The 23,389-nt window shown below is 50.2% G+C and overlaps 2 protein-coding genes across 2 annotated transcripts; both read left to right on the forward strand.

Annotated features, from left to right (window-relative positions):
• The first annotated feature begins 394 nt into the window (after nt 1-394).
• LOC124665209 (MAR-binding filament-like protein 1) lies at nt 395-5,463 on the forward strand. Its single transcript, XM_047202628.1, has 3 exons — nt 395-751; nt 2,229-2,464; nt 3,367-5,463. The coding sequence occupies exons 1-3, from the start codon at nt 502-504 to the stop codon at nt 5,197-5,199; spliced, it is 2,319 nt and encodes a 772-aa protein (XP_047058584.1). The 5' UTR covers nt 395-501; the 3' UTR covers nt 5,200-5,463.
• Nucleotides 5,464-6,117: 654 nt separating this feature from the next.
• Nucleotides 6,118-7,017, forward strand: LOC124664789 (probable CCR4-associated factor 1 homolog 11). The gene has a single exon (XM_047202228.1). The coding sequence runs from the start codon at nt 6,118-6,120 to the stop codon at nt 7,015-7,017; it is 900 nt and encodes a 299-aa protein (XP_047058184.1).
• The last annotated feature ends 16,372 nt before the right edge of the window (nt 7,018-23,389 follow it).

Here is a 23,389-nt window from a genome sequence, read left to right on the forward strand (position 1 = left end):
TAGCGCTGGCGACAGATGAAGCGCTCGCTTCATTCTCTTTCCTGTCTTCTCTTCCCTCCAACTAGGATTTTGATGATGTGGCTTTGCTTATAGCCTGCTGAGTAGGATCTATTATACTTGCTCTTACTTCATATTCAAACTCTTTACATGTACGTACAATTACAGCTCGATTACTTCAGATCTTTCTAAAAACATTTGCGGCAATGCATCTTTAATTACAGCAACAATAACATCACCAATAAGACCATATCGCTGATTACCAGCGGCCGCACGGCCAGTGGTGAACAGCCCATACCACCCTCGCCAAGACTCGTGCAGCTTCAAAAACACAGGGGTACATCCGTAATTATCCACCCCAAAACAGATTGCCTTTCTCCCAGCCGAGCCCCACCCACACTCCCTCCTGCTCCGCCTCCGAGATGGGCCAGCTCCTAATCCGGTAATCCCCTGCACCACCACCACCACCGCCATTTCCACCACCTCCACCGGGCGGCGCTCGCGATGGGGTACCTCCTCCTCTCGCCCTCCCCCTCGCCGCCGCTCGCCTGCCGCCATCGCTCCCCCGCCGCCGCCGGCCGCCACCGCGCGCGGCGAGGCGCGCCCATCGTCGCCTCGTCGTCCGATGGCGGGCCGTCTACCCCGTCTCACGTGCTCGCGCGCCGGGCCGTGCTCCTCGGCGTCTCCGCGCTCCCGCTCCTCCGCGACACCGCCGCCAAGGCCGCCGCGCCCAGCAGCGGCGGACTCGTGACCGGTGAGTGTCGCACTCCGTCCAAGGGTTCGTTTGTTCGTGTTGAATTATGTTCTGTATGTGTTCGCCCAATCTGTCTGCTATACTGCTGTTTGAGGAAACGGGTTTTAACCCAGATTTTTCATTAACTGACCAGCGTTATAAAGATTTCTGACCAATACATCCGTGAACTGCTAAAACAAAGATACTGAATGGCATGCCGTCTTAGATTCACGTTTAAACATCGGATGGATATTTCCACCTTACATAATGACCTGACAGTTCCAAGAATGTCACAGCCTCACAGGAGCCTGAGGTCCTGAACCAACTTTAAAACAGTGCAGCCAGACTGCACAATGCACCTATAACCTATTGAAACTAAAAGAACAACCTAACAAGAAAATTATGTTTGGGTCATTAGTACCACATATAGTGTTGCATTGTAATTTTGTATATATGCATGAGATGTTACATGTCAAGAATATTTTAGCTGAAATTCAAATTTAAACATGAATCTCTGTTGCGTTTTTCTAGAAAATCACCCAGAGCTCATTAGTAGTCTGTAAATCAGAGCTTTGATCTACAAAAATAAAATCGAACAGAAGTTCTCTACATACTAACATGATTTTATAAAAAGTTGATCATGACTGTAGATAATTCCTCAAACTAAATCCTATGCCACGCCTCAAATGTTTATCTCTAGGTTTTGTGGAAACAGTATCGGTCAGTTTGGACATGGAACACTTGGGTGTAGTCAGTGTGGCACGAGAATGTTAGTTATGATTGAACAACTGTGAAATTAGAGTTATCCAGTTATGCACCCATTACTCACGACTTATCTCAAGTGAATTTCAAATTTGAATATGACTTATGATTCAGATATCACTTCTTAATTCATCGCAGTTTTTGGCATGTCATTACCCCAAGGGTTTATTAGAAGAAAGGGGATCCTTGCCCCCAAGATAGATCAGCAAGCTCAGAATTGCTACAAAACTTTCAAGATTGGACGTAATAAAATCATCTGTAAACCTAACAAGGCCGTACTTGATGGTCAGAACTTTCCCCCTTCATTTTAAATAGGCATACTATAAAGATAGGATTTATGAATATTGTAGAAAATCCTACTGGGATGTACTATCATGCGTTCCTTTGTCTTTCTTGTTTGTATAAATACTTTCTAGTGTACCTGCAAACTCATCATGGTCTCTCGACTGTTTACTACTATTTGAATCTTTTTGTTTTTTTGTTTTTTAACTGAAACTAGGGCTGAGTATCACTTGTGGCCTTTTACTTCAGAGTGAGATTGCTTTGAATTGCTCTGTCTTTGTGCTACCTTGGTGCTGCTCATTGACATAACAATAGAGTTACGATCTAGTGCTTGTTCACTCGTACAACTAACTTAGAAATATTTTGTAAACACATCGGATATAGATCATTTATTTTGCATGTATCATGGCTTGTCAAAGTTAGATAAGCATTTGATGTTGCTTTCTCATTGTAGAGACAAAGGATGTCTCAAAGGTTGATGAACCGCAGCCTGCAGTAACTCAGGCAGAAGCTCCCCTACTTGAAGCCCCTCAACCTGAATCACCCCTACCAGTGGTGCAAGAACAATCTCCAGCAAATCCACTTGCTGGTCTTCTGAATGCAATTGCAGTTGTTGCCTCAGGTGTTCTTGCTGCATTGTATGGTACTTCTCGAAAGGAAAAGGAGACCTTGGAATCAGCCATCTCATCTGTAAATCATCTGCCAACCTGCACTTAGTGTCTGCTACTGCTGTTTGTCTGTTATGATATATGCCGATTTGTAATTTAGTATAGCCTTACTGATAGTCATGCCTTACTAGTCCTTGCTGAATGCCGTGCATATCTCTCTTTCAGAATTGCCACCACCTTCCGTACTCTTTATTGCGAGTATATTTGGAAAGTCTTGATTAAGTGATAAATATGGCGCATATCCTACGTACATTGCTTTTCGCGAAAATATGCAAAAGATTCAGTTGAGGAGCTAAGTTAATATGGAATATTTCATCATAAGTTCAAGAAAGTTGTTCCTGCATTTTCTGAATTTTTTCATTTGCGATCTTACCTTTGTGTTTAACTGAGTTATTATATGGTGGAGCCTGCTTGTCCTTGATTAGTGTTTTTTACATGTTAGCCATCCGTTGATCCTCATTATGTCTTAGTCAGCGTATTTTCCACTCATTTGACTATCTTTTGAAATGCCCTGTGATATTCTTGTATAGTCTTAGCTAAGATCCCAAGAAAGGAATAAAGAAGTGATGAAAATAGTACTGTGCATAAGCATAGATAATTCATCTTTCCATGCATGCATGTTTTCACATGCGTGTGTGCACGATGGCGAGCGTGTGTTTTAAAGAAATGGGGTACTCACAAATTGAATGACTAGAAATAGTTTTTGTTAGGCTGGTAAGTATAGTACTCAGGGATAAACATGCACACATTAATACTCTTATTTCCTGCCATAATGTTATTTTAATTGGCTCTCTCAAGAGTATAACTCGCATAGGGATGCAACAAGTATTTTAAGTTCTTTAATACCTTGAAGTCTATATTTGTTCTAATTGACATATGAAAATGGGATATTTATCTGATATGTCTATAATGCTATTTTTTCAGTTGGAGAGCAAGTTGGCTGAAAAAGAGGCAGCGATCTCTTTCACGAGGGACAACTATGAGAAAAGGTTACTAGAGCAACAGGTAGCACAAAAGAAGCAATCGATAAAGTTCCAGGAGCAGGAAGCTTCTCTCTTAGATCAATTGGCTTCAACAAAAAAGACTGTAACATCGTTAAGCGAAGAATTCAGAAGGGAGAAGACAAGAGCTGAGGAACTTAAGGATGAAATACAGCGACTAGAGAGTAGTATTGCACAAGCTGGGAATGACAAAGATGTGCTTGAAGCCAAACTGGCAGAGAAAGTGGATGAAACTAATGTGTTGCAGGAAAAAATAATTCTTCTCAGCCAAGAAACTGACAGTAAGGAAAAACGCATCAAGGAACTCAGCTCATTACTTTCTTCGAAGGAAGCAGACTACCAGAATCTTTGCTCTTTCTCTGATCAAACTAAAGAGAGCCTGGATATTGCAAATGCTAAAATACAGCGCCTGGAGGAAGAGATTCATACAACAAAAAACGATGTTGCTTCTAAGACATCTTCAATTGATTCACTAAGTGAGAAGCTTCAAATATTGAACTCTGCAAAGAATGAAGCTGAGGAAAAAATAGAAGAGTTAAGAAAAGAGTATGCAGACTTGAAGGCTTCTTCTGAGACGAGAGCAAATCAAGATTTCGGACTACTCTCTGAGAAAGATGATCTAATCAAGCAGATGGAAGGAAAGCTCTCTGTTGCATTAAGTGACTCCAGTAAAGACCATGAAATCATTCTCGAGTTGAACAAGGAATTGGATGCCACCAGAGCAATGCTAGAAAATGAAGTTTTGGCAGTTCAAAGTTTAAGAGATTCCCTTCAATCCACTGAAGAGACCCTAAGTGATTCCAGAACTGAGGTTTCCAAACTTTCAGATGAACTTGCTGAAGCAAATAGAATGAATCAGGACCTGGTATTGCAGATTTCAAACCTCCAAACCGAGTTCAGTGAAATGCATGACGGTCTGAATTCCAAGCTTGGAGAGGTAGAATCAATATCTAAAGCTCTGTCAGATGAGCTGGTCTCAGTTAAAGAGATGGTTCAGAAGGGGCAGGAAGAACTTGAAGCTACATCTGAAGAGCTTGCATCTGTTGTGGAAGCTCGTGACAATCTGAAGAAAGAACTGCTGGATGTGTATAAGAAGTTCGAGTCCACCACGCAGGAGCTTGTCGATGAAAGGAGAATCGTGACTACTTTGAATAGGGAGCTTGAAGCTTTGGCCAAACAGCTGCAGGTAGATTCCCAAGCACGAAGAGCTCTCGAAGCAGACCTGGACGAGGCAACCAGATCACTTGACGAGATGAACACGAGCGCACTGTCACTGTCCAAGGCGCTAGAGACCACTCATTCTAAGAACGCCACTCTCGAGGCAGAGAAGGAGATGCTATCAAAAGCTCTGGATGAACAACAGAAAATCACTACCGTAGCTCAGGAAAATAGCGAGGATGCTCAGAATCTTATCACAAGGCTTCAGACAGAGAAGGAGACCTTTGAAATGAGGTCTAGACACCTTGAAGAGGAACTGGCGTTAGCGAAGGGTGAGATGCTGCGCCTACGGAGGCAGATTAGCGCAAGCAAATCCCAGAAAACAAGAATCCTTCCCAGAACAAGTGCACCCACAGAGACCAGCAGTGTTCCTGGGACAAGTTCACCCACGGAGACCAGCACAAGTGTACCCACAGAGAGTAGCCAGCCCCTGAATGAGCAGCCTGTGAGTGATCGTGATCAGAAGACCGTCAGAGTTACTGCTGGGACTCCATATACTGTAAAAAGAACTACTAGGAGAAGAAAAGGTGGCGCGTAGACATGATTCTGCTTGAGAGTCCAATAGAGAAGAACCATCTTCCTTTCCTTTTGTTTAGTGATCAGTTATAAATTCATTTTTGAAACTACTGTCCTGTGCAAGGTAGCATCAGTAACCGTTTTAGTATTATTTCGTTTGCTTCTTTGTAACTGTTCGAGACATCCAGTTCCTTTCTCGTAAATTCCTGTGTCACGTCATTTGAAAAATTTACATGTGTGTACAGATTAATTTTGAACGGCCAACACGATGCAGAATTTCAGTATCTGTAGTTACTGTGAATAACATATACGATAGTATATGTTATTCACTTATTTTCGTTTGGCTCTTTGCGTTTAGTCCATTGTTGCACTATATATGTTTGATGAAGAGAAGGACATGATATGATATGCATGTTGTACTGCTACATTTCTCAATTTCAACACTCTTGGTTGGGTGGCGCCAATGATTGTTTGATGCTGAACTGTATCTTCATTCATTTTTTTACCTGCTTATCAGTAGGTTTTATGTTCAGATTGTGTTCATAGATCTTTTCTGACATGTGATTTCACCTGCTTATAGGTTTTATGCTCAGTTGGTGATGGCTGGACCAAGAGTCAATCCACCGTCCTGGTCTGGTCTTTTTCGAGTGAAACTGGTCTGCCCTGGCCAGACTTGACAGGCCCGTCCATTCTCATCAACGGTCTGTCAGTCAGTCCACACCGTCCATTCTCCCCAGCACACATCTCAAAGCGCCCCCAGCCGTCTTCTCCTTCCGTTCCCCGCAGCGGGGCTGGAACCGACCAACTCCGAGTCCTATAAAGCCATGGCCGTCTTCGCGACAATTCCCCAAATCCAAACCAGTCTCCGCCGCGTCCCGCTCAAACTTCTCAGCGCTCCACGATCCAACCTCTCCGCACGCCGCCGCCGCCGCCGCCGCGCATGACCGTGCACCCGGGGCCGGCCGCCATGAAGGCCGGGTTCGCGAACCCGGCGGCGGCGGAGAGCAAGCTGCAGATCCGGCAGGTGTGGGCGCACAACTTGGAGGCCGAGTTCGCGTGGATCCAGCACGCGCAGGAGCACTACCCCTACGTCTCCATGGACACGGAGTTCCCCGGCGTGATCCACGCCCCCAGCAAGCACCACGCGGAGCTCACCCCGCCGGAGCGCTACGCGAGCCTCAAGGCCAACGTGGACGCGCTCCACCTCATCCAGGTCGGCCTCGCCTTCGCCGCCACCGCGGACTCCCCGCCCGCCGTCGCCTTCGAGATCAACCTCCGGGAGTTCGACCCGCGCGTGCACCCGCACGGCAGCGGCTCGGTCGCCTTCCTCGCCGACAGCGGCATCGACTTCGCCAGGAACCGCGCCGACGGCGTCGACGCGCGCGACTTCGCGTCCCTGCTCATGGGCTCGGGCCTCGTCTGCCCGGGCGACGGCGACGACTCCGACGTCACCTGGGTCACCTTCCACCCCGCCTACGACTTCGGGTACCTCGTGAGGCTGCTCACGGGCCGCCACCTCCCCGACACCCTCCCCGAGTTCCTCCGCCTCGTGCGCGTCTTCTTCGGCAACGAGGTGTACGACGTCAAGCACATGGCAAGCCGGTGCCGGCACTGGCTCCCCGGCTCGCTGGACGGCTTGGCGGACGAGCTCGGCGTGAAGCGCGAGGCCGGGAGGTCGCACCAGGCGGGCTCCGACAGCGCCGTCACCTGGGGCGCCTTCCGCCGCATCCGCGATAAGTACTTCGTCAACGAGGGCGTGCGGGGATTCGCCGGGGTGATCCACGGCCTCGAGTTCGATCTCGACCTCTACCTCGCCGCCGCGGGCGACGAGAACAGCTAGGGCGGCGTCATCAGCGCTGCTCCTGCCACCGCCAACGGCAACGGCAACAGCCGCAAGGTCGCCCCGCTCCCGCCGAGAAGAACCCGACCATAGCTAGCTAGTCGTGCCGATAACCTTGCGTTGATTCGTTCCTAGCGCCTCCTGTTTGTAGAGTAGTCGGTACAAGTGTATAGCGTCCCTTGATTCCTCGATTTGGGGTGAACAGCAATGGGGGAGAAAACTATTCTTTGGTTTGTTAAAATTCATGCCCTGACCAACTTTGGTTTCAAATCGATTTTTCAGTTTGGTTTCTAAATCGATCCCTTCCATTTCAGAATAGAGGAAGGAAACTAGAGATGTAAACGGATCGGATCGAATCATATCGCATTTTGCCTTCACCATATCCTAATACCACATTATCGGTTTTTTTGCCTTCTCCATATACTAATACCATATTTTGAATCCTGATTCGAATCGGATTGGATAATGACCGATCGCATTCGAATAAGGATATATGAGACCACATATTTGGAACGGGAATGGAGCGGATTTGGGGCGGGAATAAAATCAACCAGATATGTGCAGACCCGACCCAAAGCTCGGCCCAAAATCCCGGGCTTGGGCCAAGATTTGTTGACTCGATGGCCAGGCTAGGCCTAGGTAGCCCGAAGTCGCCATTTAAGGAAGCAGCCCAGCCCGTGGCCCCACAGCCCGACGAGATTTCAGGGCTTTTGGCTCGGTCGGGCTTGGGCCTAGTTTTCATGCGTCGGGCTTTTCTCGGCCCGGCCTAACCCAACTGATGCCCAAGTATAAGTATGTGTAAGGTCGGGGCGATAACACCGACGCATGGTTTAATAGCCAATCATCATAACAAATTTGAACATATTAGATAGAGAGACCAGGTAAGTGAGATATTAGGACCAACTAACTGTCTAGTATACATGCTATATTAATTTTGATATTTTGGATAAAAATCGGATTAATAAGATAAAATCCATTGGATAATCCTAAATATTTTTCGGACAGGAATATCCTGGTGCTATTTCATACACCTTATCTGGTATCAAGATTGGAATCGGATATCCTTATCCGTCATATTTCTTCAAACTGGATATATGGATTCTCTAAAACAAATTTGAAAACAAATACGATGTGGAATCATATCCGTTTGTATCCTAAAGGAAACAAAGCAGAGTAGATGAGAGGAGAAAACAGAGCAATGCCTAAAGGAGTAAAATACATTATTAGGCTACTCATAGTGGGGAGTAGCATAAGGTGGTGTCATGTATAAGTTACTAGTTCATGTTACTACATTCATAGTGGAAAGTAATTTAGAGGTGATATCATGCAAAATCTCGGTTATTAATTTGCAGACTTACTTTGTCTTGGGATGTGTGATTTTGTGGTAACATAACTAGTTACCACATCTTTCTCTCTTCCGTCATTTATTGTTATGCCATGTCACTAAAATATTTTAGAGTGTGTGATTAGAGGTGAATTTACCGGGTAGGCGTCGATATGCTCGAGCCTACCCTCTAATTTGAGCATAAGTTCATCAAATAATTGTTCCGAGGCCATATATGATGATGAGAGCTTCAAACTTTGGTAGCGAGAGAGGCAAATAGCTGCTAAATCAAGATATAAGTAGTGCATGTCTTTCCAAACTGGGTCTTGTAGGCGTGATTCATGATCCATATGCTCGGCTAAATGGTGAAACCCATTAATTGTTTGTTGAGAACTATTTCTGAACCTACCCATCTTACATAAGCATACATGTTAAATTGTTGTATATTTTTATTCAAGCCCACCCTTCATTTTTCGTTCCAGATTCTCCACTGTGTGTGATGTTACTAGCTAAATTACTCCCACTATGAGCAGTCTTAGTCACTGGATTGTACTATACATGAATTACGGTTATTGAATACACCAACATGTCCCATCGAATGTCTTTGTTGGACGTATGTCAATGTATTTGATGACGTGGAGGCCGTTGGTCACTGAACTTTCACTGTCTCGCGTTGTGCATTTGTGAAGCTGAGAGGTAAGAGGAGGATAAGTGCAATTTTTTTACAGTTACTATTTTTTTGGTGTAATTTTTTTTGACAGTTACTAGAGGATCCCGTCTCCTTCGCGCGAAATCAGTCCAGGAAATCCCCTACTCCTCTCTGCTTTCAAACCCTAGCCGCACACAGGTGCCACTTGAGCTGGATCGTTGGCACAAGATATCTGCCGCGACCGCCGTGTCGACCTCAAGCTCGACGCGCTCTTCGCTGCACCGTTGTGGCCCGTACATTCCCCTCCTCGGCTGCCAAGATTGCGGCCCGGTCATCAAGCGCTTGAATTCGTACATGCGGTTCATGATGACTGTGTGTTCTTCAAGTGTGAAAAGCATGGGGGGAGTCGACTTGTCTCTGCAGATGTGTTTCCTTAGTTTCACAATTTTTCAGGGATTAGGTGGTTCTAACTAAATTGTTGATGTTGCATGTCAAATGTTCAGCCTTTAAGTTTAGTTAGGTTTACAATGTACAACAAGGATGCAACTTCTTTCACTCGGAGTTGGAGTATTTCACTTATCTGCTGGACAACGATATTATTAGAAGTGATGATGCAGTGGATGCACTGGGCTAGGCAGAGGACATGACCATGGAGTTGAAGGCGTGGGAACAAGCGGCTACAACTCTATGACCTGAACAATAGACGAGGAGCAAAGCTATTGGACTAATTGAATGAGCCGCTAACGCGTTGGCCCCGCCACTCCCCGCTGGCCCCGCCACTCTTCGCTGGTGTCGACTTTTGGGATGTGTGGCTGACAGACGGCTCCCACGTCAAAAAAATTTAGCCTCGCGAGACGCCGACGCGTCCAATTCGCGTCCTTCGCCAAGGGACCGGCACGGGGTTGCCGACGATTCTATTGGGCTCGACAATTGGCCGGCGCCGTTTGGGGCGCGCTGGTGCGAGCACATTTTCGCTCCCGGCCCCCAAATCGCTATCGAGGCCGATATCGGGGAGGGGGGGGGGCGGTGGACATGCTCTAAGTACTGGCATGGTTTTTGACATATAGTTTCACATACATAGTTGTGCATCATTCTTGGTTGATTGCGTGGTGCAAATGATTCCATTTCCTGGCCTGCTTATTAGATTTTATGATCAGGTTGTGTTCATACGGAGTAGATCTTTTTTGTGACATATGATTTTACCTGCTTATTAGTATTAGAGCATCTCCAGTCGCGTCCCCCAAACCGTCCCCCAAAGGGATTTGGGGCGCGCCGGACAAAAAAAACGTTCCAGCTGCGTCCCCCAAAGCCCTTTTTTGTCCGGCGCGCCCCGATACGGTGTCCGGCGTCCCGAGCCCGTCCCCGTCCCACAGGGGACGCACCGGGCACGCCGGACACAACGAAATGAGAGGCGAGGAGGCGCGGGGCCGACCCGTCGGCGGCTCGGACGCTCAACCGCCACATACGTAGCGACGGTGCAGTTGACAGAAGCGGAACCGTCGCATTGGCAAGCGCGTCGACGACGCGCCAACCCCGCCGGAATGGAGCGCCGACTCCTCGGAAGAGCAACCGCTGCTCTCTTCGACTTCTGCGCCGCCGTTCATCCGCGCTCAATAAGACCCGTACGTACGCCGTCATTCATCCAAGCTTCCATCCGACACCTCCGGCGACGATGAGCTACATCTCCCGGCTCCCGTCCGACACCTCCAGGCGAGGGAAAGCCCGCTGGCCGGCGCCATTGGTGGGACAAAGCCGGGACGCCGAGCAGCGGTGACGATTCCCCGCCGCCGGCTGACGGCGAGGAGGAATGGGCTGGGGCTGGGAGGAGGAGGAAGAAGAGAGCGAGGCCGCGGCGGCGGCGGTGGCCCGTGCGAAGGTGAAGGCGGCCAAGGCGAAGGCTTCCAAGGCGAAGGCCGCCAAGGCCAAGGCCGCCAAGGCCAAGGCCGCCAAGGCCAAGGCCAAGGCCAAGGCCAAGGCCAAGGCGCAGCCGACGAGCACCGGCGACGACGACGCGTCGAGCGCCGACACCGCCTCTTCGAAGAGGTGACGAGCAGGAAGCGCCACCGCGATGACGACGACGAGGCGGGGCCATCGGCGAAGAAGAAGAAGTAGATAGTTTATATGTATTTAATTATATTTTTTCGAAGTTTTATATATAATTTGTTTATGTTCAACCGATTTGAATATTATTAAATAGTTTCTTTCTAGCCAAAAAAAATACTTTTAATATTTGGGGGCGGCGTTTGGGGGACGCGGCTGGGGAGCAACGTCCCCCAAACGCTCAATCCGGCGCGGTTTGGGGGACGGTTTGGGGGACGCGGCTGGAGATGCTCTTACGTTTTGTGCTCAGTCGGTGTTGGCTGGACCAAGAGTCAATCCACCGTCCTGGTCTGGTCCTGGTCTGGTCAGAAGACTTGACACGCCACGGCCGGAACAGCTCATCATTGGTATAGCGCGCACGCACGCCCTCAACGGTCTGTCACTCACTCCACCGTCCATTCTCCTCAACACACATCTCAAAGCACCCCCCAGCCCTCTTCACCCTTCTCCCGCACCCGGGCTGTAACCGACCAAAGTCGGCTCCTACAAAGCCAATAAATGAGCCATGGGCGGGCGTCTTCGCCACAATCCCCAAATCCAAAGTCCGCCGAGTCCACTTTGGCATTCCCAGCGCTGCCGAGCCAAGCTCTCAGCCCGCCGCCGTCGCCAACGCGGACAAGCGTGCACCCAGAGGCCGGAGCCGGGCGCCATGGAGGCCGGGTTGGCGAACCCGGTGGCGGAGGCGCAGCTGGAGATCCGGCAGGTGTGGGCCTCCAACCTGGAGGAGGAGTTCGAGCGGATCCGCTCCACCAAGGAGCAGTACCCCTACGTCTCCATGGACACGGAGTTCCCCGGCGAGATCCACACCACCAGCAGCAAGAAGTACTTTGAGCTCTCCCCGTTGGAGCGCTACGACGGCATCAAGGCCAACGTGAACGCGCTCCACCTCATCCAGGTCGGCCTCGCCTTCGCCACCGCGGACTCCCGGCCCTCCCTCGCCTTCGAGATCAACCTCCGGGAGTTCGACCCGCTCCTGCACCCCCACAACCCCACCTCCATCGAGTTGCTCACCAAGAGCGGCATCGACTTCGACAGGAACCGCGCCGAGGGCGTGGATGCGTCCAGGCTCGCCATCCTGCTCAACGATTCGGGCCTCTTCGGCAACTCCGGCATCACCTGGGTCACCTTCGACCCTGCCTCCGACTTCGGCTACCTGGTGAAGCTCCTCACGGGCAAGGACCTCCCCGACACCCTCTCCGAGTTCCTCCTCAACGTGCGCGTCCTCTTCGGCAACGAGGTGTACGACGTCAAGTACATGATACGAGGGCTGCCCTACCTCCCCGGCAAGCTGGAGGACATGGCGCGCTCTATCGGCGTGAAGCGCGAGGCCGGGAGTTCACACCAGGCGGGGTCCGACAGCATCCTCGCCTGGAACGCGTTCCGCAAACTCCGCGACTTGCACTTCTCACAGACGGGCGTGCGGCAATTCGCCGGGGTGCTCAACGTCCTCGGGCCGATCCCGAGCGGGTGCGGCGTCGACAGCGCTGCTGCTGCCACCGGCGACGGCGACGGCAACGGCAGCAGCGGCAACTAGCCAGCTGTCGTCGGCAACGGCAACAGCCGCAAGGTCGGCCCGCTCCCGCGGACATGAACAGGCTTGTCCTGCCGTCAACCTTCGCTCTTAGCGGCTCCTCTTTGTTTGTAGAGTAGTGTGTAAAAGTGGGAAAAGTGTATAGCGTCCCTTTGATTCCCTGATTTGGGGTGAACGGCAATGGGGAAGAAAACTATTCTTTGGTTGGTTAAAATTCATTCATGCCATGATCCGCTGCGGTTTTTAATCGAATTTTTCAGTTTGGTTCATAAATCCATTTCTTACAGTTTAGAACAGAGGAAGAAAACAGAGCAGAGGATAAATCAGAGTAGCGGCTGAAGATTACACATGAAATTCAAATTTGAACCGACGATTGAAAGGGTTCCGAGGCCATCCCAACGGGCCAACGGACACGAAAACAGCCTAAATCCGTATGCGCTGTAAGGGGAGCCCAAAAGGCTCAAACCCGCAACAAAAAATAGTGAAAAAGCCTTAGATATATGTTATATATTTTTGGGGCCACAAAGCCCCCACATTTAGACGTAAAAAAGAAAAAGAAAAAAAATGGATAATGCGTGGTCGCTAAGGTCGATGAAAACTTGCGGCGGCAGCCACACAACAGCCGCGGGAGGAGGAGGAGGAGGCAGGTTCTCCGACACCGCCTGTTGCGGCGCCTGTTGGCCGCCACGAGGCCAATCCACCTGTAGCAGATTTGACATGAGGTGGACTCGGTGGCGGAGGATCTTCTGGCAGCATGCATGGCCGCGCAAGGGGATGGCCGGGGCCGGCACCCGTGCCTGGTTTAGGTTCCAGCCGTGCGGGAGGTGCACATCCGGACATGGAAGTGGCACACCGATCTCGATGTAAGGTGCGCCGTCGACACGTCGATGTACACGTGCCGCTTGGAGCGCGATAGCCTATGCATGGGCACGCGAGAGATATGGCGGCCACCATTGCCGCTGGCACGCGAGCCACCAGACCCGACGCTTCGTGGTCGTTGAGGCCTGGCCGGGAACCAGTTGTTGCCCTTCGACATGGCCTTGATGTCTATGGCTAGAGTTTGTGGAGGAGGGTGCCTGGGGGTGGTTAGGAAGCTTCGGTAGTGGCAATGACTGGTGTGTGGAGAGCGACTGCGGTCTTCATTTAAGACGAGCTGACGCATGCGGGTTCGTGTGGGCCCACGTCTCCTCTCCTCCCTCGGCATTAACGGGCGGGTCCGAGCTTTCCCGGGAGAACCTGGAAACGTGCGCTGTCTGTGGCTAGCACAAGCCTAGCCCAAATTTGGGCTGGATATGCGGCTCTGACAGACAAGATTCAGGGTACCGTTCGTATGCAGGTAGACAGTTATTTGACCGGCCCAAAAACAAAATGTATTTTATATGCGGGAACCATTGGAGATGGCCTAAGAGAAACTCCAACACTGTCATCTATTTGATGTGTGTCTAATTAGGTCGCCGCGGACAAAACCCCGGCAAACCCGAGTGCCTAAAATTTTGGTTGTTCGTTTTTTCTGTTCGTGGGAGCCCGCAGCTGAAGCCAGGGCTGGCTCTGTCTCAACGCGGATGCCGTCCGCGTTCTCATTTTTCCATCTGTGGCCTTCCCATCAGTGGGTGAACTCCGTGTTTTCATTAATTAACCTATAACCTAATAAATATTATATTTTTTGCAAACTATATATTTCTAGGCTATGATTGAACTCAAGGCCGCTCGCGTCCTTGTTTGTCCTACCAATCAGTGGGTGAACTCCGTGTTTTCTATATCTATACCTAGTAGTAGTAGTAATAGTAATAATAATAATAATAATAATAATAATAATAATAATAATAATAATAATAATAATAATAATAATAGTTGTGGTCTTTGGTCTTGTGGTTGTCGATGTGAGAACATCTCCAACGGGGCGACGCAAAGGACATGGAGCAACCGTTTGCGACTGCGCGGTCGGAAAATGCGTCTGGAACTAGACCCATCGGCTTGACGCATAGTGATCGGGATGTCCGCGGAGACGCAAACGTGACCTAAATATGCGTCGAGTTTGCGTCGTCGCGGACGCTGAGCGGTCACTCAGTCTCACGTAGGGCCCGTGCGGCAGTGACTCGTGCCTGACCTAAACCGGACGACGAGAAGCGGTGACTCGTGCCCGACCGCGACACCAAAGATGCGACCGGCTCCGGAGGAGAACATGCCGGTGCCCCGCACCCTATTTGAGGAAATGACACCATCTGCCCCGACACCAAAGACGCGACCGGTCCCTGAGGAGAACATGCCGGTACATTCCCTCTCATTGTCTCGGTTTGCCCTGTGTCATTTGTCTGATGTCCAGTGATTCATAGGCCTATTGGACGGGACACAATGAGGGCGATATTGCAGCCATGATCCTCGGCGGCGGCTTCATCAGCGAAGGCGGCATCGGGACAAGGGCGTAGGATCATGGCCCAGGGACGCAAGATCACTAGGCACACACGCTGGATGGGGCAGACATTGATCGGACCCAGAGAGGTTCAAGACAACACATAAGAAGGGCTTCTATATGATCCAATGTTGGGAAAAGCTGAAGGACGTGTCGAAGTGGAGGATTGGCTATACGGCCTACCATGAAGCTGTCAAGAATGGGACAGCCACGTTGGTCGTCGACGGCGAAGACGACGATCATGGGTAGAAAGCCCGTCCACCTTGTCCCCAGGGCCATAAGGCTAGCAAGGCCGGTCTTGCCCGGGAAGCATTAGCCCTTGCGTTGAGCCAGACCTTGGAGAAGATCATGGCTGACTCTCAAGCCGCCCTGGCCAAAAGGGACGAGAAGAGGCGCCTGAAAAAATAGAGCTCTACTGCCATCTGCATCAACCTCACCAAAGAGGCCATTGAGGTCCAAAGGATGGACATCGAGGCCAAAAAGGTAGACGCTGAGGCCAAAATGGTTGACGCCAAGGCCAGAAGGATGGACGCCGAGACCAAGATCCGGGCAGTGGACACAAGGATCATGCTGGTTGGCTTGAGCAACATGAACGACAACACCAGGGCCTGATTCCCGAAGAAGCGCGCCGAAATCCACGCGCAAGACGGCTGATATGCGCCATTGTCAATCATCATGACCTTGTTTTGGACTATATTTGCTGTTCTGGCCATGTTGTATCACTTTTGGACTCCTTTTGTGCTGTAACATGTGCACAATATGATAGAACAATTTGAGACCTCAATTTGGGCCAATATAATGACCATCTTTTCGTGCAATTTGATTTTTTGTGCTGTTTTCAGACATTTCAAAAAAATTTAGCCCGTGGACAAATGGCATCGGGCCGCTGGGACACCCGACGAAAATAGACGCATGACCATTTTCATATCCGCGCGCCGACGCAAACGAACGCAGACGGTCAATTTAGACGTCCATTTGCGTCGGCATGCTAGAGATGCCCAGAGGAGAGAGGTGCAGAAGAATGAGCACTGGAGCATATATACGATGGTTGTGAGGAAAACTCCTAGTTAAACCGTGCGGCATATGAGCCGGCCGCATGGACGAAAAAATCCTAGACGTACGGACTGACTGGGTTAAGGAAATTTTACGGGCCAACGTATGCTGTGTTGGTTGGTTGAAATTGAGTAAAGTCTGTAACCAACCTTGAAGTCGTAGTCTCAGTCAAAATAGAACCCTCAACTATGAATCCCAGGAATCGCCACCCTGAACTCTGAAATCCCGATCTGCGGCAACGTTTCAATCGAATCCAAACAGTGGGTTTGCTGCCGTGGAATACTTGTTGCCGGAGAGGGTTCCTGGGCCATTTTTTCGAAGGCTTTCGTGGTCAGCCCATCTTACCGCGGCTGAGGCCTGCTTCGTCGGTCCAGCATACTGTGGCATATAGATCACGACCTCCTCTGTTATACGTCGACATATCTGCTTCCACCGCGCCTACTCCAGTTCATCGGAGACGGCGATGGCGACAAGCGGTTGATCGTGGCTGCGTGGCGACGATCGCGGCGGACGAAGCAGGTAATCCCTCCACCGAAGTGTATCCTTGTTCGCTTGAACTGGTAGAGAAGATCTGATCTGTAAGGTTTCTATTTGCGGTAAAGGTGGGATTATGGGGGTTTAATCAGAAGGGGATTTCGCATTATTTGCGCTTTTAATCGGTATCTTACGTTACTACAAGATGAACTAGGGCATGCGCATTTAACACGTTCTTGCATTGTAGGGATTTAAGTTTAGACATGGATCCCGCGAAGATTCTCACAGTGCGGTTTCATTTTGGCGGGGAGTTCGTCCGCATTGGCCCCACCTTTGATTATGTTGGTGGGGATGAGGCAATATCTGAGATAGAGCGAGACAAAATGTCACTGCAAGAGCTCAAGGGATTTCTGAAAGATCACATGACTGTCAAAGATGCAATGAAATTTTATTTCTTGTTGCCTGACAGTGATCTTGTCAATGGTTTACTCTTCCTTTATGATGATGCAGGTTGTATGAAGATTTGTGAGCATACAACTGATGCAGGAGTTGCAGATATATATGTGGAATACCAAGGTGAGCAAGATGATGTGAGCCAATCTAGTGGCAGTGATTTTGAAGAAGATGAATTGATTAACTTGGATGACAGTGAGGAAGATATTCCAGGGCTTGTTCTCACTGCAGTGCCTGATGGAATTGTGCCAATTGCAGCAAGGCTCGTTGATGAAGCCGTCATTCTTAACAATGTGCTTGTGCCAGATGGCACTGGAGTGATCAGCCAAGTGTTGAGCAGCCCTGTGAAGGAAATCAATGGCAGCGGAGCAGCTGGTCATAAATTTGTGAGAATGGAAAGGGGAAGCAGTTCACAGGCACTTAACAGTTCACAGGTTATTGATCCTTCTCATAGTACTGTTGCGGTCAGAAACCCACCGGCGGGCAGCGACTGGTAACACCGTAGAGCCGGGAACAACTAGGGCTGCGGCTGGCCCCAGTCTCTCAGAGCGACGGCCCGCAAAGCCTTCTGGTCACACGTCCGATGCTGTCGCAAGGGCGTGCCACCTGACCTATACCTGGTCAGGAAGGTGTTGGATGATGCCTCGCTTAGTTTCCTGCATGGCATACACGTAAACGTTAAATACGAGCCTCGATCGGCTCTCAGGTTGTCCTGTGAATCGGCTCAAAGAGCCGATCCACCCATGATTCGTACGAGGTGTGCGAATATATGGTGGTCCTGCTTGATCAAGATAAAGCTAAAACGATCTACGACGATTTATGGTTTTCACCGCATAATCGGATCATCCTACTCATGATTGGGCCTCGCGCTCGCGTACGGTGATCGTAAGCCGATCCTAGACAGGGCCTAAAAACCAACACGAGGTTGATCCCCGGAACATCCTGTCTAGGGCTAGCAAACTACACCCTACACGCCGCTGGATCCTCCAACCCTTTGTAAGGCCTAACTATTGCGGATGTTAAACTAATCCTTGAAGAACAAGGAGCAACCGTAACGGATCGGATCTACTAAACAATGATCAAGAGGGGTGCCGCCCCTACACCTAAGATAGGTGTAAGGGCGGCTAGATGTATACGGGTTACACTACGACAGCATATGATACGAAGAACAATGCTAACCCTAACACATCTAAGATAACTACGTTGCTCGCCATCAAAAAGGCTTCAGCACGAGCAACGCATGAACAACGTGAAGCTTGTGCTGCCTAGGTGCTTACCAGGAGAAACCCTCGAGACGAAGGAGTTGGCGATGCGCCGAGATTGATTGTGTTGAACGTTGGTTGTTGTTTATTTCATAAACCCTAGATACATTATAGTCCAAGGGACTTTCTAACTCAAGCGTGCACCTAACCGTGCACGGGTAAAACTCTAACTCCTAACTGACACGTATCCTACTATGGTACAAATACACGGGCAATTAGCCCAAACTTGGTACACAAGGCCGATTCACGTATTTCTTCCATGTATATATTCTTCAAGTCCATCTTGATCGCGGCCCACCTCTGACTCGGTCAAATTCTGGTGATAACACATGCCCCCTGGTTTTGGAAATAACATTTCCAAAATCATTACGCTTTTCTTTCGTCGGGTCATGTCGTAGCAGAGCAGAAACCGCCGCAGAATCCTTCATCATGATGCCTTGCCCCTTCCACTTCTCCACGTGGCCTGCGAAATTTTTCTGTTGGGCACCACTTCCTCGGGAACTGCTGTGGCATTGAATCTCCCCCATATCCCCTTTATTTAACCGTTCTACACAGTTTGCTTCTTCATCCCCTTCGCATTAGCACCCCAAAAACCCTCCTGCGCCACCATGTCTTCTTCCTCCTCATCCTCTTCCGGCCTTTCCCTTGGGTCCTCCTCCTCCCGCGAGACGCCGCCGGACATTCGCGCACCAGAAGAATGGGACCAGGTAGACCACGCCTCCTCCATCTGGTCCGAGGACGACAAGTCCTTGACCGGTGGGGATGAAGATCTCCGAGTTCCTCGCCGACGGGGAGCTGGAATCGAAAGCGAGGATGACCGGTTCCCCGGGACGGCTGTCCCTCCTCTGAAGAAGAGGAAGAGGAAGACGACGACGACGGCGATGACTCCCTCGAGGGCTACCCGCTGGCGAAACGCCTCCGCATGTGGTGGGACGACGACAGCAGCGACGATGAAGAGGAGGATGAAGCTCCCGTAGAGGGCTACGGGAGCAGCGACGAGGAGCCCATCGGCAGTAGTGCCGATGAGAGCTCCGAGGATGACGACGAGGGCAGCGATGGCCCGTAGATTAGGATCTACTAGTGTAGGCCTAGCAGTAGTAGATTGGTCAATAGACCCTTCTTTTGTTCTTCCTCCTTTGAGCAATCGGCTCTTTCTTTGTAAGAAATCCTGTTCATTAATGAAGAAGTTTCCCCAATTTCATTTTGCCGATTTCTTTTAAACCGATTTTCAACGAGCCGATGGCAATGCATTGGTCTCTCATAATCCGCCCTTCATCTCTTCGACCACAGGGTGACTGCAATCTTGGTCAAAACTCAATAAGCCGATGTCAGCGCATCAAGCCTTCATCCTTTCGATCAATGAGTTTGAGTTCCGCCGGATCACCACCCCTGACGAAAATCGTGGCGCAGGACTAGCCGATGTCTACCCAATCGGCTTTCAAAAACAGAGCATCCACCAGGCCAGCTGCCCCCCGAGTCTCGGTCAAGGCGAACAGAGACGAGAGCACGCCATTCAGACAAATGGACCTGGGCTAGATCATGTCTGAGAGAACTATCAGACAAATGGACCTGGGCTAGATCATGTCTGAGAGAACTATCATGCAGAGCCAGCCAGAGCCGATCACCCCTCCTCCATTGAAAGTCGATATCGCAGATGATCACACAACGGCTCAGAAGTAGAACTCCTCGACACGAGCTAGAGATCCTTGTGTTTTGCACATGCTACTGGTAGATCCCATAAAATTTGTGCTAAAGTCGATGGCCACGCATCGGCTTTGTCCCTCAGCTCTAAAGTCGATGCCCGTGCATCGGCTGTACCTTGCGAGAAACTGCGTGAGAATTTTTGTTTTTTTACAGGCCGATTTTTCTATCGGCCCCCGATGTTTCGCTGCACATGCACATGTTCATCTGATTAGGTGCCCCCCGAGCCGATTCTGCCAGGTAACTGCTGAAATCGGCTCTGTGATGAACCAAGGTACTTTATGCGAACGTCGGCTTGATTAGGACCAGTGTGGACTTCTTCTAGCTCATTAGCCGACGTAACCCTATTGCCCATTAGATTTGCGTTGAATCCAGGCAGAATGGATGGTGAGGATAATTTTGGCCGATTGCTGGAATCGGCCTCCACGTTGCTTGCTCGACGAAGGCTTTTGCAATGTTCCTTCACAAACCCTTGTAGCCGATTACCTGGATCGGCATCGCCACATTTGTCCATCGATGTTGCTCTTGTTACACGGTCAGTCCGGTGGATAAAACCAGCCTAACCCCGTTCTTTGTCACGTCGATGCGCTCGCAGTCGTCCAAATTGATGCCTGAGAGTGGCTCTTGGCCTGATGTCTCCCAAACGTTCATGCCAGCCGTCGAAATCTCGGCTGAATCATCTGCGTGGACGACTTCTACTTCATCTCCATCCCACTTGTATTAGGCATTGGTGCATCGTGGATGGAATGCAACGATTGGCGTGGATCCAATCTCTCCCTAGTAGGACAGCATAGGAGCTTTTGCTGTCGACAATAAAGAACGTCGTAGGGACGGTTTTCCTTCCTACGGTCAGATCCACATTCAGAACACCTTGTGCGTCAGATGCTTGGCCGTTGAAATCGCTCAGTGTTACATTGGTCTTGATCAGATCCGAGCTGGAGCGTCCCAACCGACGTAGCATGGAGTATGGCATGATGTTAACTGCCGCTCCGGTGTCCACCAACATCTTGTTGACAGGCTGCCCATTTATGTACCCTCGCAAGTACAGGGCTTTCAGATGCCTGTAACTTCTTTCTCGTGGCTTCTCAAAGATGACCGGCCGTGGGCTGCAGTCCAGTTGTGCCACAGGTGCTTCGTATAATCCTGGAGCGCTAAACTCCGTTGGAAGGATGAAGACCATGTTTGTTCCAGCCGATGTTTCATCATCGGCTTTCCTTTGCTTGGGGCGCCACTCTTTTCTTTGTGGCCGTCCTTCTTCGTCCAGGGTTCGCTGAATTTTGGCGGCCAGATCAAGCCGTGCCTTCCTCAACGTGTGCAGGTATAATCTTTCAGCTTCCTCCAACCCACGCAGACGCTGAACCCTTCGTTTCTGGGAACGGCTGAGTCCATCAGGGCACCACCTTGGCCGATGATACTTGTCTTCTTCATCATCGTCCTCCAGTTCCTCGAGATCTTCCACCCGAGCGGACTCAGCATGCTTGTTCCGAGGCGGGAGAGGCCCTAGACGTTTGAACACGGACACATTAGGCTGCATCCTTCTTCCTTTGTTTACATTACGGGCAATTGCCGATTGTAGGCAATCGGCTCATTCCCGAATCCCAGCGAGTGTCCGAAGAAGGGGCAGTCCCGAGTGCCTATCCACGTCGTCTTGCTCCCTCGACTTTTCCTTGGCGTGGCGCTCATATCGCTCCTCGTCGTGATCATGCGCGACGACGTCTCCTGTCGTCCCTAGCCAGACGATCCTTTTCATCTTCGTCGTCGTACCGTCGGCGTTGGTCATACTGACTCACATACTTGTTGAGGAGGTGATCAGAGAGAGGTCGCTGATATCTTATGTTCTTCCCTTCTCCCTACGTGACATAGCGCTTGCCGTCGTGGCGGAGCCGATCGCGTGGAGCGGCTTCCTCTGTGTCTTTGCTATGAGAGCAGTTGCCCTCATCTCCGTCCTTACCGCAGTGGTGCCCGAGGTCCCACCATGTTGATATTGCACGAGAAATCTGGCTGGCACCCTCCATGGTAAGTATACTCCACCATGTTAACGGCGGGGAAGGGGTGTGTGTCGAATTTCATGGCGTACTGGTTGAAAATTAACCGCCCTTTTTCTATCGCCATTTGGATCTGCTGATGCCACACCCTGCAGTCGTTAGTGGTGTGGGTGAACGTGTTATGCCACTTGCAGTATGGCTTTCCGTTCAGCTCCTGCACCGTAGGGATCTTGTGGCCTTCGGGTACCTTTATATGCTTCTCCGTGAGTAAGAGATCGAAAATCTGCTCAGTTTTGGTCACGTCGAAGTCGAACCCTTTTGGAGGGCCTTGTGGCTTCACCCATTTGCGGGACACGGGGCCTGCCGCTCGAGTCCATTCAGCCACTTGCTACCTCTCGATCTCCCGCAGCACCTTCATCCTCGTACTGCCTCAACCGGGGCCACCGCACGCTTGAATTTGTCCTGGTAGACATCCGGGTGGCGCTTGTTCATATGCTGACAGCTTCTGCACCATGTGCGCTAATGAAGGGTAGTCTGCTTGGGAGGCCACGTCCTTGATCGGTGATGAGAGACCCACCACCGCCAACTCGACTGCTTCTTTTTCACTTACGTGAACCGAATAGCATCGGTTCCTCACGGTCCTGAAGCGTTGGATGTATTCGACACTTGTTTCCCCGCGCTTCGTCGTACTTGTGCTAGATCGGCAATGCCAGCCTCGGAAGCCTCTGAGTGATACTGCTCATGGAACTGCTCTTCCAACTGCTTCCAAGTCCGGATTGAGTTCGGTGGCACCGATGTGTACCACCCGAAAGCCGATTGATGCGTGTAGTTGACACGTCCGTTGGGAACCCCAAGAGGAAGGTGTGATGCGCACAGCGGCAAGTTTCCCTCAGTTAGAAACCAAGGTTTAATCGAACCAGTAGGAGTCAAGAAGCACGTTGAAGGTTGATGGCGGCGGGATGTAGTGCGGCGCAACACCGAGATTCGGCGCCAACGTGGAACCTGCACAACACAATCAAAGTACTTTGCCCCAACGAAACGGTGAGGTTGTCAATCTCACCGGCTTGCTGTAACAAAGGATTAACCGTATTGTGTGGAAGATGATTGTTTGCAGAGAAAACGAGTAAAACAAGTATTGCGGCAGATTTGTATTTCAGTATTAAAGAATGGACCGGGGTCCACGAGTTCACTAGAGGTGTCTCTCCCATAAGATAAAAGCATGTTGGGTGAACAAATTACAGTCGGGCAATTGACAAATAGAGAGGGCATAACAATGCACATACATGACATGATAAGTATAGTGAGATTTAATTGGGCATTACGACAAAGTACATAGACCGCCATCCAAGCGCATCTATGCCTAAAAAGTCCACCTTCGGGTTATCATCCGAACCCCCTCCGGTATTAAGTTGCAAAGCAACGAGACAATT

This window comes from Lolium rigidum, chromosome 6 (genome assembly GCF_022539505.1).
Source record: "Lolium rigidum isolate FL_2022 chromosome 6, APGP_CSIRO_Lrig_0.1, whole genome shotgun sequence".
NCBI lineage: Eukaryota > Viridiplantae > Streptophyta > Magnoliopsida > Poales > Poaceae > Lolium > Lolium rigidum.

Excerpts from the sequence above, each read along its gene's own strand:
- LOC124664789 (XM_047202228.1), top strand. The coding sequence starts at position 6,118 with ATGACCGTGCACCCGGGGCCGGCCGCCATGAAGGCCGGGTTCGCGAAC.
- LOC124665209 (XM_047202628.1), top strand. The coding sequence starts at position 502 with ATGGGGTACCTCCTCCTCTCGCCCTCCCCCTCGCCGCCGCTCGCCTGC. Across the intron at positions 752-2,228 it reads CAGCGGCGGACTCGTGACCG|AGACAAAGGATGTCTCAAAG; the intron begins GTGAGTGTCGCA and ends TTCTCATTGTAG. Across the intron at positions 2,465-3,366 it reads TGGAATCAGCCATCTCATCT|TTGGAGAGCAAGTTGGCTGA; the intron begins GTAAATCATCTG and ends CTATTTTTTCAG.